At 39.0% G+C, this 12,060-nt stretch overlaps 1 protein-coding gene across 3 annotated transcripts in view; it reads left to right on the top strand.

Annotated features, from left to right (window-relative positions):
* FAM13B (family with sequence similarity 13 member B) overlaps positions 1-12,060 on the top strand; it is a 49,103-nt gene that overhangs the window by 27,431 nt on the left and 9,612 nt on the right. For all 3 annotated transcript variants that reach the window (XM_030503931.1, XM_030503929.1, XM_030503930.1), the window contains exons 10-15: positions 1,653-1,788; positions 2,022-2,045; positions 5,421-5,488; positions 6,195-6,249; positions 6,645-6,792; positions 10,395-10,605. In XM_030503931.1, the coding sequence (XP_030359791.1) occupies positions 1,653-1,788; positions 2,022-2,045; positions 5,421-5,488; positions 6,195-6,249; positions 6,645-6,792; positions 10,395-10,605 (642 nt within the window). The remainder of the gene's footprint in view (positions 1-1,652; positions 1,789-2,021; positions 2,046-5,420; positions 5,489-6,194; positions 6,250-6,644; positions 6,793-10,394; positions 10,606-12,060) is intronic.

Genomic DNA, 12,060 nt, shown 5'->3' with positions numbered 1-12,060 from the left:
AAAATGTTGTGAACTGCTGAATTCTATGTAGGTACTTAAATTGACCCAAGTGCTTTCATTCTTAGGTCACTGCTGTTACTTATAACACAATTTTACCATATGAAAGCTCTTGTAGATGCTATTTCAGTTTCTTTACCCTGTCTTTCCACATCAGCATAGCTTTTCTGCTGCTCTGGCTGCCAGTGTCAATGAAGCAGCTAAAAATCAATAGAATGAGCACTCTGGGTCTATCTGCATTGAGTTTTAGCTTCATTTGATCAGCTTTTCTTTTTATTGTAAATCTTGCTATGTTACCAGTGTAGTGATTGCCATGGCAGCACTGAGAAGCTGGAACATTTTGGTGCTTTATTAGAAATAAATAGTCATGATTAATATCCCAACTCCAAAAATGTGTAGTTAAGTAGGACTTCAACACCTGAATTCCTTTGTTCAGAGCCTGAAATACACGAAGTGTTCAGAGGCTCAAGTGCTGTTTTCTGAATTGTTCGATCTTTGCTGTTTTTAGAAATCTCATCTGTGACAAAACAGCACACTAAAGTTAGCAGTTGATCCGAAAAGTAATAATCATTGCTGGTGATGATAAATTAAAACTGAGTTTTAGTGTCAGTGATTTCATGTCTTTGAAGTAATCTCTAAGTAAGCGGGTACTTGCCCGAAAGACCTGTTGTAGCTGAGTTCCTTCAGTTGCAGCGTAAGTGCTTTAAAGGCTGGCTGACTTCACAGCAGTGGAGGCTAAAAGTGCCATCACTGCTGGTTGAAACCAATATACTCTCCTGGCACAGCGACTACTTCAAATGCTTCTGATCATCATTCCACTGTGGATTAACCATAACAGGGGATACATGATAGTGTTCTTGAAAGAGGTCATCTGGGTCCTCTCAAGCAGTGCTGCCAGCAGACTCTGTACACATCAAATACACGGTTAAATGAAGAACTGAAAAATGTGGTGGTCCACTGCGGATTTCTTAGAACTAACTTTAAATAATTGCTGAAATTAAGAAAAAGGAGTTAAAGTCAGACTTATTTGAGTGAAGAGAAGGAAGTCAAAGGGATGTGATGAATTACAGGATCATGTGATAACAGGGACAGTGGCATGTAAAAGAATATACAGACACAAATAAGGTGTGAGTTAGTTTTAATCTGGTTGTACTGTTACAAGCCTTAAGTTGAACTCTGGGAAGATTAAATGTTAGAAGTAATGGGATTTCTCACTGGAGGGCTATAAACTAACTGGCTTCAGTATTGAGAGGAGCATAGGCACAGCAACGTCGGTGTTGATAGTTTCAATATACCATTGCTTCTGGCTGTTGGTGCTTTTATTCTGTAGGTCAGCATAGTAAGTGGGGGCTGTATGCCTGGCCCTTGATGCAAGAATCAAATAAATACATTTTAATGTCTTGTAACATGCTGTTGGAGAGAACCTCGGAAGTATGTGTAAACTACATGAATAATTAAATTTGCCTGCAGGTGATGGAGATTGTAGATATTACCAGTATCTTTAGTCTGAATAGTTTTGTTGAGGAAGAAAAAAAAACCCCCAACCCTGATGTTTGATACTGTTTAAGGAAAAAACCCCAAACCCTCCAGTGTTTGCCTTTTTCTTTTAAAGGTGGAACAGCAAGTTGCTAAAATCTTTCTATTCTTATCTTTAGGAATGATGTTATTGAAGATAATGACACTGGTAGCAGTGAGAACACAGGAGACTGCTCTGAAGTATTGGTTTGCACTGATTTAGACAGTGAAGCTATGAAACATGATACTGTAACTGAGGAAGAAGAAAGCGTTCAGGTGAGAGGAGGAGCCTCCTGTATGTGAAAATCACAAAGTGCTGTGGCTTCAGCAAAGTGCTTTAGAGATCCAAGTTTTCCTCATAGCTCTGATGTAGCCTTACTTGGGGCTGTTGCCCTGTGCAGTTGTCTTCTCTGCTGTGTGTGTTTCATGGACATGCACAGAGAATTTTTGTGTGCTTTGAGGCAGGTTGTGGGACTCTGACTAATGTTTTTTCTATTGGTCTTTCACAGGTACCAGCCCTTCCTTCTGCTCAGGTAAGTCAATGTATCTGCACTACATCATCTTACTACTACTACTACTGGCATAGCACCAGATAAAATAACATCTTGTGTTAGGAGAGGCTTCCTGAGTAGCAGAAGATGTAGAGCTGCGATTGTGGCATAGCCCACACACAGTTAGTCACTCCTTTTACTCTTAAGCAGTCACCTTAAGACTCCGCAGCCTCTTGACTAAACTTGTGCTAGGAAGGCGTGGGTTTGTAATTAGCTAATCACAGCCCTTTCTCACTGTTTCCACTTTCTTCTGTGGGTAGGCATCAATATCCTGTTCTTTTCAACCACATCTCCTTTCTAGTTGGAAGAGGTTCTGTAACTTCTTGGACCTCTTTGTTTAGATATTTGACTTCTGCTGTGCTAATAGCTTGTGTCTCTCCGTACTGATTTGTACACTTCCAATTCTTACACTTGAGGTGTCCAGCAAAACAAATCAAAGAAGGTTGGACTTGTGGCCTCCTGAGAAGGTTCAACACTTACTATGGTCGTCTTGAAAAGCATCAGGATTGACATTTGTATTCCAAAGCAGAAAAATTTGTCTAGATTCGGCACATATTAGGATGTGATGCGAACATGCTTGTAAATATAAAATGCTTAGCTGTATTTTTTAGGAACTATTTGGCTTGGAAAATACAGTGTTAATGATACTTGAAGTTGCTGTTAAAGTTCAGAAAACAACTGCAAAATGTAAACAACAGACCAAAGGATAATCAATTTTGGCTTTCCTTTTATATATTATGCTTGAATTGAGCAGCTTCATATCACTGAAAGAAGCAAGTATGGAATACAGCTTGAATGGAAGCCCAGTGTTGTAGCACCTGGAAGTGCTGAAATAATCGTTTACCCTGTACAACAAACATGCCTCAGCTTTGCTTTGAGCTGCAGATGATTAGATCCTCACATGCAATCCAGAGTGAAGGTTTGTAGTATGTCTGGCCTGAATTTGTAATGATGGCCTGAACTGTAGCAGCATTTGGTATTAGCAAGCAGACAGCAGTCCCTCATTGAGGGTGTCTTCATGCGATCCGGCAGTGCTATCAAATATTTGCTGACAAAAATGAAATCAAGCACAACAGCAATATGCAAGAGAATATGATTTCTGCCACTGTACGAACAGCACATACACGGCTGGCAAATAAGCACTTCTAATGAAAAATTCAAGTCTATACTTCCTTATTTACTTAGTAAAACTTTGGTTGTCATAAATCTAAATGATGAATTCCGCAGGAGATTTGCTGTCCATGAGTAGAGAGAACTTTCTGCAGTGATTTTTAGCTTCTTGCCCATGAGCCAATAAATCTTTCTGAGGGTTTCCTGAAAGATAACCAGACAAGCAAACCTACTGTTAGGAGACTAACTAGAAGAATTTAATGGGTCCGTGAACTTGAAAGGCTAGAAATGGATGCCCCAGCATAGTGAAAGTGTGAGTTTTGTCTGGAATCTAGCTTTTCAGTACAACAAAATGTTGCTGTAGCACTTCTTGCTATTGTCGTGTATTCTTCTCCCAGCCTTCTGTTTGCTTTCATGGATCCCAAATGACTCTAGAATCACCTAACAAGCCAAACTTGTCAATTGTTCTCACTAAACTAACATACTGGTTTAGAATCCCATTCTGTAAATGAGAATTTCACAGGACGTATCGATCGTCTGGGCTCTTTCCTGATGCATTAGTGCTAAATCTTGTTATAAAACATCCTACATTATTATCCGAGAGCACAAAATGTACAAAACATGGTGTTGCAATTAGATGATGGTTTATCCAGCTGAGGTGAATACTGTGTTTGCAGGAACTCTGTTGTCAGTGCAGGATAGAGTTCCATATTTCTGCCACAAGTCTTGTGTTTGTAGTAGGTTTTGAGTCTGTTGCCAACAAAAGCCTTCAAAAGCAATAGAGAGTGAGTTTCTCATATTAACTCCTTACACTTTGCTTCTTCCAGTCAAAATATATGTTGAGCTTTAGGATCCAAAACTCAGAAAATACAAATGTAGGTGGAGAAACAAAAATTGGAGCAAATTGGTGGCTTTTCAGTGCATTTTATGTGGTTTCTGTGGTTTCACAGAACAGATGAGAAATGTAAATTATACTTCTTAGGAACTATGTGAGCTTCAGAGTTCCACGTTTGTTACCATGCTTAAGAATATAAAGGGGAACATGATGCTTGGGGGCACGTGGTCATGTATAGATGCACTTTTGTTGTACTTGATGTAATTTTGGGGTCTTTAATGTTAGTTTTTACCTTCTTGCTAATGCAGAATTTCACATGCTATGGGAGTTGGAGCTTTCAGGGAGATGTTAAAGGGAAATACACTGATTCCTCTGTGTGAAAGGAGATAGGAGCATGTAGGGTTGTAGGAAACAAAGGAGCACGTGAGCTCTCCTTTGAGCCTGAAATAGAAACAGAAGCAGGTGTTTCCACAAGTACAATAAGTGTGACTATGCGAGGCGTGCACAGCTCGTCTCCAGGGTGCACATTACCTGATGGAGTATGACAAATGCACTGTGATTAAAAATTGTTTCCCCTAATTGGAATATGACTTGAGGACTGAAACAATGTAAACAGATAATGGAGTTTTGTCTGATGAGGGTGAATGTTACTGTCAGCGGTGCAGAACTGGCAACTGTTCTATTTGAGCTCTTGAGGTGTTCAGACATTTTAAAGATCGTTTGTGAGAGCTTCTTAAAGTCCGAAACCAAATGTAATGTTACTTTGAAATCTCATATTTAAAATGACATATAAGATAGTGAAGCCATCTAGTACAGGGCTTTGATAGAAATAAGTAGTCAATCTTCCTGTGCCAACTTTACTGAACAAAATGGTGACATGTATTCATCTGAGCTTGTTTTGTGAGATGGTGTCACAGAAATGCCGATGTTTCTTCATCCCCTTCCAGTTCTGTTGCTGCTTTATTTAGTAACAGGGATTAGTAGCTCCTTTCTGAGAGACAGAAAGTCTGTCAGACTTGTTTCGTTTCGTATATACTGAGCACAAGTCTACACCCAACTGTTATTTTGGAGACTAGGATATACTTACTGCCATGGTTTTAGTCATCGCAAACTTCATGCTGTGATTGACAATTTGCAGTAGAGTTGTTTGTGTTAAGATTTAAATGATAAAACTGGTTTGTCTGAAGGCAGAAAGTCATTGCCTCTCTGCTAGTGACTAAACCACCTGGCTACTGACCTTACTTGGTTATATTTATATATTGCTTGGTTACAAAGTATGATTTTCACCATCACATAAGCAGTTGTGCTTTTAGTTCTTGAGGGGGTTTTTTTGTGGCCAGAGATGATTACAGATATGCTTTCAGCTGAGAATGCCATTCCCAAATCTTTCTAAACATACTTTTTGCCAACAGGCTGCAGATGTATTATTGAAAACGTGTGATGAAGATGCAGATGTTGATGGAGAAAATAATAGTGAAGGGTATGTATGTTTCTTTAGTCACTGACTTGGCAGAATGTATAATGTCAGTTTTGAAACCTAACTGTACCAAGCTGTGATTTGTGACAACACAGAGTAAGATGGGGGAGTTGAAACTAAACGTACAACTTTTCATGTGTGAAAACAGAGGGGATAAGATGGGAGTTACCTTCCGATGATGATGATGATAATAAAAAGCATGGAACTTTATGCACTTAAAAGAGATAGCAAGGACAAGCCTATGTGATATATATCGTGGCTTTTCTGAGGCAAGAGAAACAAAAGAATAAGTTATTTTCTTTAAAATATTTTGTCACATTTTATTGCTCTTAATGATTAAAGAATTCATGCTGGTGATAGTGACTAGCCTGAAAGCTTTAAATCCATTTGCAATTTGAGTTCAGCACGGATGGAAATCTCAGTTTGAGTTGAATTGAGTTCAAGAATAAGGGTCTGAGCTGGTTTTGTTTCCAGTCCAGTTGTTGCTTACATGCTTCAGCTTAAAATTCTGTGTGAAGAACAAAGGTTGGGGGAGCAATGTTGCTTTTGCTCCCCAGAGTTTTAGTTATCACTTTAAGGAAATACATTGCATATCTGCTAAAACTCGTCTAGGGTATGTAAGAATAAACTGTAAGGGGAGTGTATAGTATTTACTGTCCATTGGGAACTTGTATTTAAAATTATAACTAGGTCTGTTTCTTCTTTTTAGGCAAAATAGTATATTGCTTGGTGGCGATGATAGAATATCTTCAGAGATGTTTCTGGTAAGATGATTTTATTTATATACAGGTACACAACATCTCATAAATTTACATGAAATACAGATAGGAAAAAAACCCATAAATTTAGGTTTTAACATTTTATGTTGCTTGAGCTGCTGCAAGGCTTGCAAAAGCTCTGTTCCAGATCTCATCATCTTGCATCACAGGATATTTTGGCAGCAGAGCAAGCTTGTACTTATGCATCTTGTGTGAGGAATGTTCTGTAATGCAAATAATTGACTAGTGTTGGGGAAGGGAAGATTGTTTATAATTCCTTGAGTTAGGAAAGAAGAAATGTTTCTCCAGTAAATTCCCAGCAGTGCTGGGTCTGGCACTGTTTGGGTACCTCATTTCCAGTTGCTAAACAATGATCATAATGTTCTGTTGTTTAAACACAGGATTCAAGTAACAAGACTTGTGATCTTAATGCAAATACTGATTCAGAGGTGTTGGGGGATGGCAACGTTAATGTTTCTGAGGAAGCTCTGAGTGTCCAAGTACCACGTCTAGATCTGAAGAATGTGTCTGATGGTGACAAATGGGAAGGTAATTCTCACCTCTTAGCTCACAATATAGTTAGCTGGTAACGATAAATAGATCATTTTATGGAGCAGAAAGCAGCAGACAATGCTTTTTTTCTTCAGTTCAATCTGAACTATATGTTCTGTACTCATGGTAAGATGATCCAAGTCATGGCATAGATCCCATCTTGTTTCAGAACTATCTGCAACTTAATTTGAAGGACTTTAGCAAAATGTAAAGCAAAAGTAGTCAAAGGAGCAAGTAAAGAAAGCGAAAAAGCCCAAGTTTTATAGCAGAGGCTTTGGTTTGTCTGTTCTTCTTCCTTTTTAGTACTTTTTTTCATGTTTTTTAAGGTGACTTGTGGTTCCCAGGACCTTGAGTCTCTCATCCAGTGCTTAAAAACACCTTCTCTAGTTACGTCACACAGTTCATATTCACACTGGCTTGTCTATTTGTATTTTTCTTTCAATGTAAGCTACCGAAGTTCTAATCCAAGCTGAATTGGACTTAAAATCACTAAACTGCTAAACACAGCAATTCATGTTTCATCTATTCTGCTCTAAACTCTGATTTCTCTAAAACTGTGAAGCTAAAGTTGCAGATGGATGTTATTCCTGTGCCCCTTCTCCCTCCATTGTTTGGATTTTAGGAAAGCAAAATGTTTGGAACACAGTTTTCTCTCAGGCAGGAATTCCTTCTCTTTGTTACCTTATTCTTCATGGCCTTCCAGGTTTAACAAGCCCTGAAGCTTGTAACTTTCCTGAACTTTGTTGCTCAAATGCCTCTTGTTTTACTTGTGTAAAAACATAACCCTTTTCTAACCAGAGCAAAACACTCTTGTCAGTATGTTCTTTTCAAGGTACTTACCTTTACGTGTCCTTATATCCTGCTCCCTCTGCCTGGTGTTGATAGTCTCAATCATTACACCTTAAAAAATGCAAGTGATACAGTTTGCTAAAATACTGTGAACTGTCACCATGGCCATAATCCACTTGTTTCCAATCTTTGGAAATACAACTTGGTAGCTACAGTGCAGATTTACTATGCAGGGATGAGGTTTTAACTTCCAACAGGCTGTTCCAGCAACAGCTCTTCTTCGAGATGCCTGTAAGCATCATGGTCAAACATTAGTAAGACCCTAGTAACAAAAGAATGGCTGCATTTGATTTTTGATTGCTCTCTTATGAATGTTGAAATCAGTGAGGTACACCTGAAATGAGTGTAGTTTAACAGTGCAGCACATAGCTGTAGCATGTCAGCACATAAAGCTTGGTCCTGAAGCTCAGATGGTGATAACTTACTGTTGTTTTGTCACTAGTGTTGACTGTTTTCCAAATGAATTGCCTCCATGAATCCATATTTCCCTTTTACAAATGATGCAGCTTGCAGATTGTGATTGGTTTACTTAGATTTGTAAAATACTTGCTGGTTGGCCTTCTTGAGCCTTAGCAAGCTGTACATGCAGAGTGTGTCACACAGAGACTGATCTGCAGGCATCTGAGACACTGAGTCCAGGGTTTCATTCTCATTGCCCGAGTTAATAACTTGGTCTAAAGTCTAAAAGCAAAAAAATAACCCTGCTTATGTTCTCAGTGTTTTATTTACATGAATTGCTTACTCGCACATCACATTTTGTTGCATCCTCTATTTGTGTTAATCTGATTTAATACATAGTCTCAGAAGGTTTGTGGCTTCCATTTTCATTATTTCCTTAAATCTGCTCATAAAAGTTGCTTTGGTTTTACTTACCCAAATAGCTTCATGAGTCTTACTTTGAAAAGAAAGTAGCATATCTGTATACAAATCTATATTATAAGCTTCTTGGTATTAAAATCATAATATCTTGCAAGAGGTGTTATTTCATTGCAAAGTATTTTAACTTTGGCTGTTCTGCAGTCCTGTTTAAAATGGTTATCAGGATCTCAGCCTTCCAAGGCACTGCGAGTCCTCGGGGCATTCCATTGGAGTAGACTGTAAAGAAATCTATACTAGTCCAAATCTTGTTTGGGTTGTTAAAGCCTATATAATGTAAAAGGCCTATAACCAACAGAGTTCTTGAAAATGGACATCAAATGCTTGCTGGCTTAATGCAGAAATACGCATCGGTTAATCTATATTTTGAGTATTTTCTCTGCATTTGTTCTGCTTTTTGGAAAATCACCATCTCTATTATTTACAAGCCATGAGCAAAAGCAGATTGAGAACTTTGTCATCTGTTAAGGTGAGGATGCATGAGCCTCTTATTAAACTACAATAAGTCTTTACTATTCCTGTGTCAGTTCTTGGGAAACCTGTTCAGTAAGAAGTTCAGATTCACTCAGGACTGAGCATCCTCACCTGCCATGGAAAGTGCTTGGAAGCTGAGAGTGCTCAGGGCCTGGCCCAAAGGATGGGCTGGTTTTCCCTGTTACTGTATCTTCCTGCTTTACATGTTATGTATAGTTTGTTCTGACTGTGCTGTGTGTTCACTTTAGTATTTTTGCCATTCTTTTTCATTTTATTAGCGCCATGCCCTATCACTTTCCCCCTCATTGATTTCAAAACAATGCATCTGCAGAGAGAAGGGGAGGGTAAGTATGGTTCGCCATACGTTCAGTTATCTGCCTTTTGATAGTTTCTGGTTTGCTTTCTAACTAACCCTTCACCTGCTGTCCCTTATATCTTGGGAATATTCTGAGCTGCAGTTGTTTTGCTTGCTTCTAAACAGTCCCCTTCTCGTATCTTGTTCTGTGTAAACAGGCAAGAGCAGAGCTTGGAAACAAACCAAAGAAACCCCAATAATACTTAGTAAACGTACAGTGGAAAGCAGGTACAAGGGTTATCTCTTTTAAAGGTTACTTTGTGGGTTTTATTGTTGTTCTGCACACTTTGAACCTGGTTTTCAAATTGCTGGTTTGGACTGGGAAATCCAGGCAACTCTTTGAAAAGAAAAGGGGGGGTGGGATTGTGACTTCAAGTGCTTGGAAGGCCACGTCAGCTTCTTGTTAGACAGCAAGAAAACTGTATCTAAGAATTGTAAGGGTTGTTAGCAGCTATATATAGGAATTTAAAAGATTTGATTGTTTTGGAATCCCCTGCTTAAGAAATCACCTTCCACAAATTAAGAAATCTCTTTTTCTCAGTGGCATCAAGATGCATTTAAACTTAAAACCAACACTCCTTTAAGAAGACTTAAGCAAATGGGTATCATACCTAAAGAGTTATTGTCAGGCTTATCTTCTTCAAATCCAAGAGGACAATCTTTCAAAGTACACGTGTAAGGTATAAAAATTAATTTCCCCAGCAAAATATCACAATGGACAATAAATACATCCTTGTAACTTTGGATTGCTGAAACATAAATAAGGCTCTCCCACTGCTGAACTCTTCAGAAATGCATACTTCCAAGATACACTTTGAAAAAGGGATCCTAGTGTGCGTGCTCCATTTTTTCTTTCAGTTGGTACGTGACAGAATTTGTAGCTTTCTGATGTATTTCAGTGTTTATATCCACTTTGTGTAGGACACCACATCCTTTATAGCATACAAGACTAAGCAGTGGGTACGCAGGTTTGTTTCCTTTTGACTCTAGTTTATAAGTCTGTGAACAGAAAAGTACCATTTCGTGTCCCTTTTTTATCTTCTAGATCCGTTTCCTGCTTTCAAGTCTTGGCAGGAGGACAGTGAATCTGGAGAGGCTCAGCTTTCCCCGCAGGCTGGAAGGATGACTAATCATCCCTTGGAAGAGGACTGTCATCCCATACTGTCGCATCGCAGTCTGGATTTTGGGCAAAGCCAACGTTTCTTACATGATCCAGAAACCTTAGATTCATCATCCAAAGCACTTTCTTTCGTTAGGTTTGTATTTTAATGCAATTTGGTGGGTGTTGGGGCGGGAGGTGTTACTACAAGCATGAAAATATAGCTGTTTAAGATCATCATGGGTTTTCATGAGATGAATTAATTGAAGACCAAGGTCAAATGCAGCAGCATGTGGGCCATTTGGCTGTTCTGCCTGCCCAGGAACTGCCACAGTGAGTCACACCAGAGGTTCATCTGGGCTGGCAGCGTGTCTCTCAAAGTGGCCACTGGCAGATGCTGAGGGAAAGAGTGTAAAAATAGGCCGAGCTTGCACAGATTTCCCTGGCATTTGCTCTGGGCTGTAATGGCACTTCCTGCACTGAAGATGGTATTTATATCCTTTGTTTACCAGTCTTTACTGAACTGCTGGCCTGTGATTTTATGTAAGTTTTAGCTTTTTTTTTTTTTCCCCAGTAGCATGAATATCTATTTTCATGTTGCATCATTTTGGATTTGTTTTGCCTAACATGTTGTACACTCCCAGTAAAGACAGGCGGGTTACACAAACCACTGCAACTGAAGTGTGCAGTAGTGCTCAGTGCAGAGGTACGGTTCTTGATGCAGGTCCTCTCCTGATTTAGAGGATCAAGCCTGTTCAACCCCAGTAGAGTGGTAACTAATCGAGCTGCAAGTTATTTGTGTGACACTGCTGGGAGTGCGACCCTCCCCAACTGTATGTAACCTGTGACCTGTTACTGTGAAAGGGAATTTAAGAGGAGTTTCTGTGCTTGTTAGGGAAGAAATAATCTCATAAAAATGAGAAAATCAGGAACAGGAAAGACCAAGTTTAGAGTTTCCAATTCTGTCTGACATAGATTTATTGATGCAAAAAGATACTTACCCAGGTTTTCTCCAGTTAGCTGTGAAAGATAGTTGACGAGTACTGTTAAAACAACGCGCAAGACTGACCTGCAGAAAAGTGCTGATTGTACTCTGCATTCTGAAACTAATCAGGATCTGCACTAGTGGATTATTAGATTAGTATTTCTAATATCTTGAACTATGTAAATGTCACTACCTGGGTTGAGGGATCTTTTCAGGCACCTTGTGTAATAAGTGCACTAGAAAGTCCTCATGGTCATGTTGAAATAAAAAGGCTTTCCACAAGCAGCATCAAGGAGCTGAACAAGTGCAAAAGATGATTTAAAACCAGAATCATATACTCTAGAAATATATTAGTAAGGCCAGCAAATGATGTAGATGTGTTTTAGATGAATATATAATAACATGCCTAAGACAGTGGAGCTGTCATATTACCAAGGACTGTTCAGTGGTAGCTTCTAGCCTCAGCTTTAACTGTGCCCAAGTACTGAGTATCTAGTAACTTACTTAGATAAGTGGCCTAACCACCAGGAAGATCTGAACTGTTTTAATGACAACGTCACTAATGATACATTAGTTTGTTACACTTGAATTTCAAACGCTGTTTTTCTGTTGGGGTATTACAGAAAT

Source organism: Strigops habroptila, chromosome 12, assembly GCF_004027225.2.
Source record: "Strigops habroptila isolate Jane chromosome 12, bStrHab1.2.pri, whole genome shotgun sequence".
Classification (NCBI taxonomy): domain Eukaryota; kingdom Metazoa; phylum Chordata; class Aves; order Psittaciformes; family Psittacidae; genus Strigops; species Strigops habroptila.
This window is presented reverse-complemented; position numbering and strand designations above follow the sequence as displayed.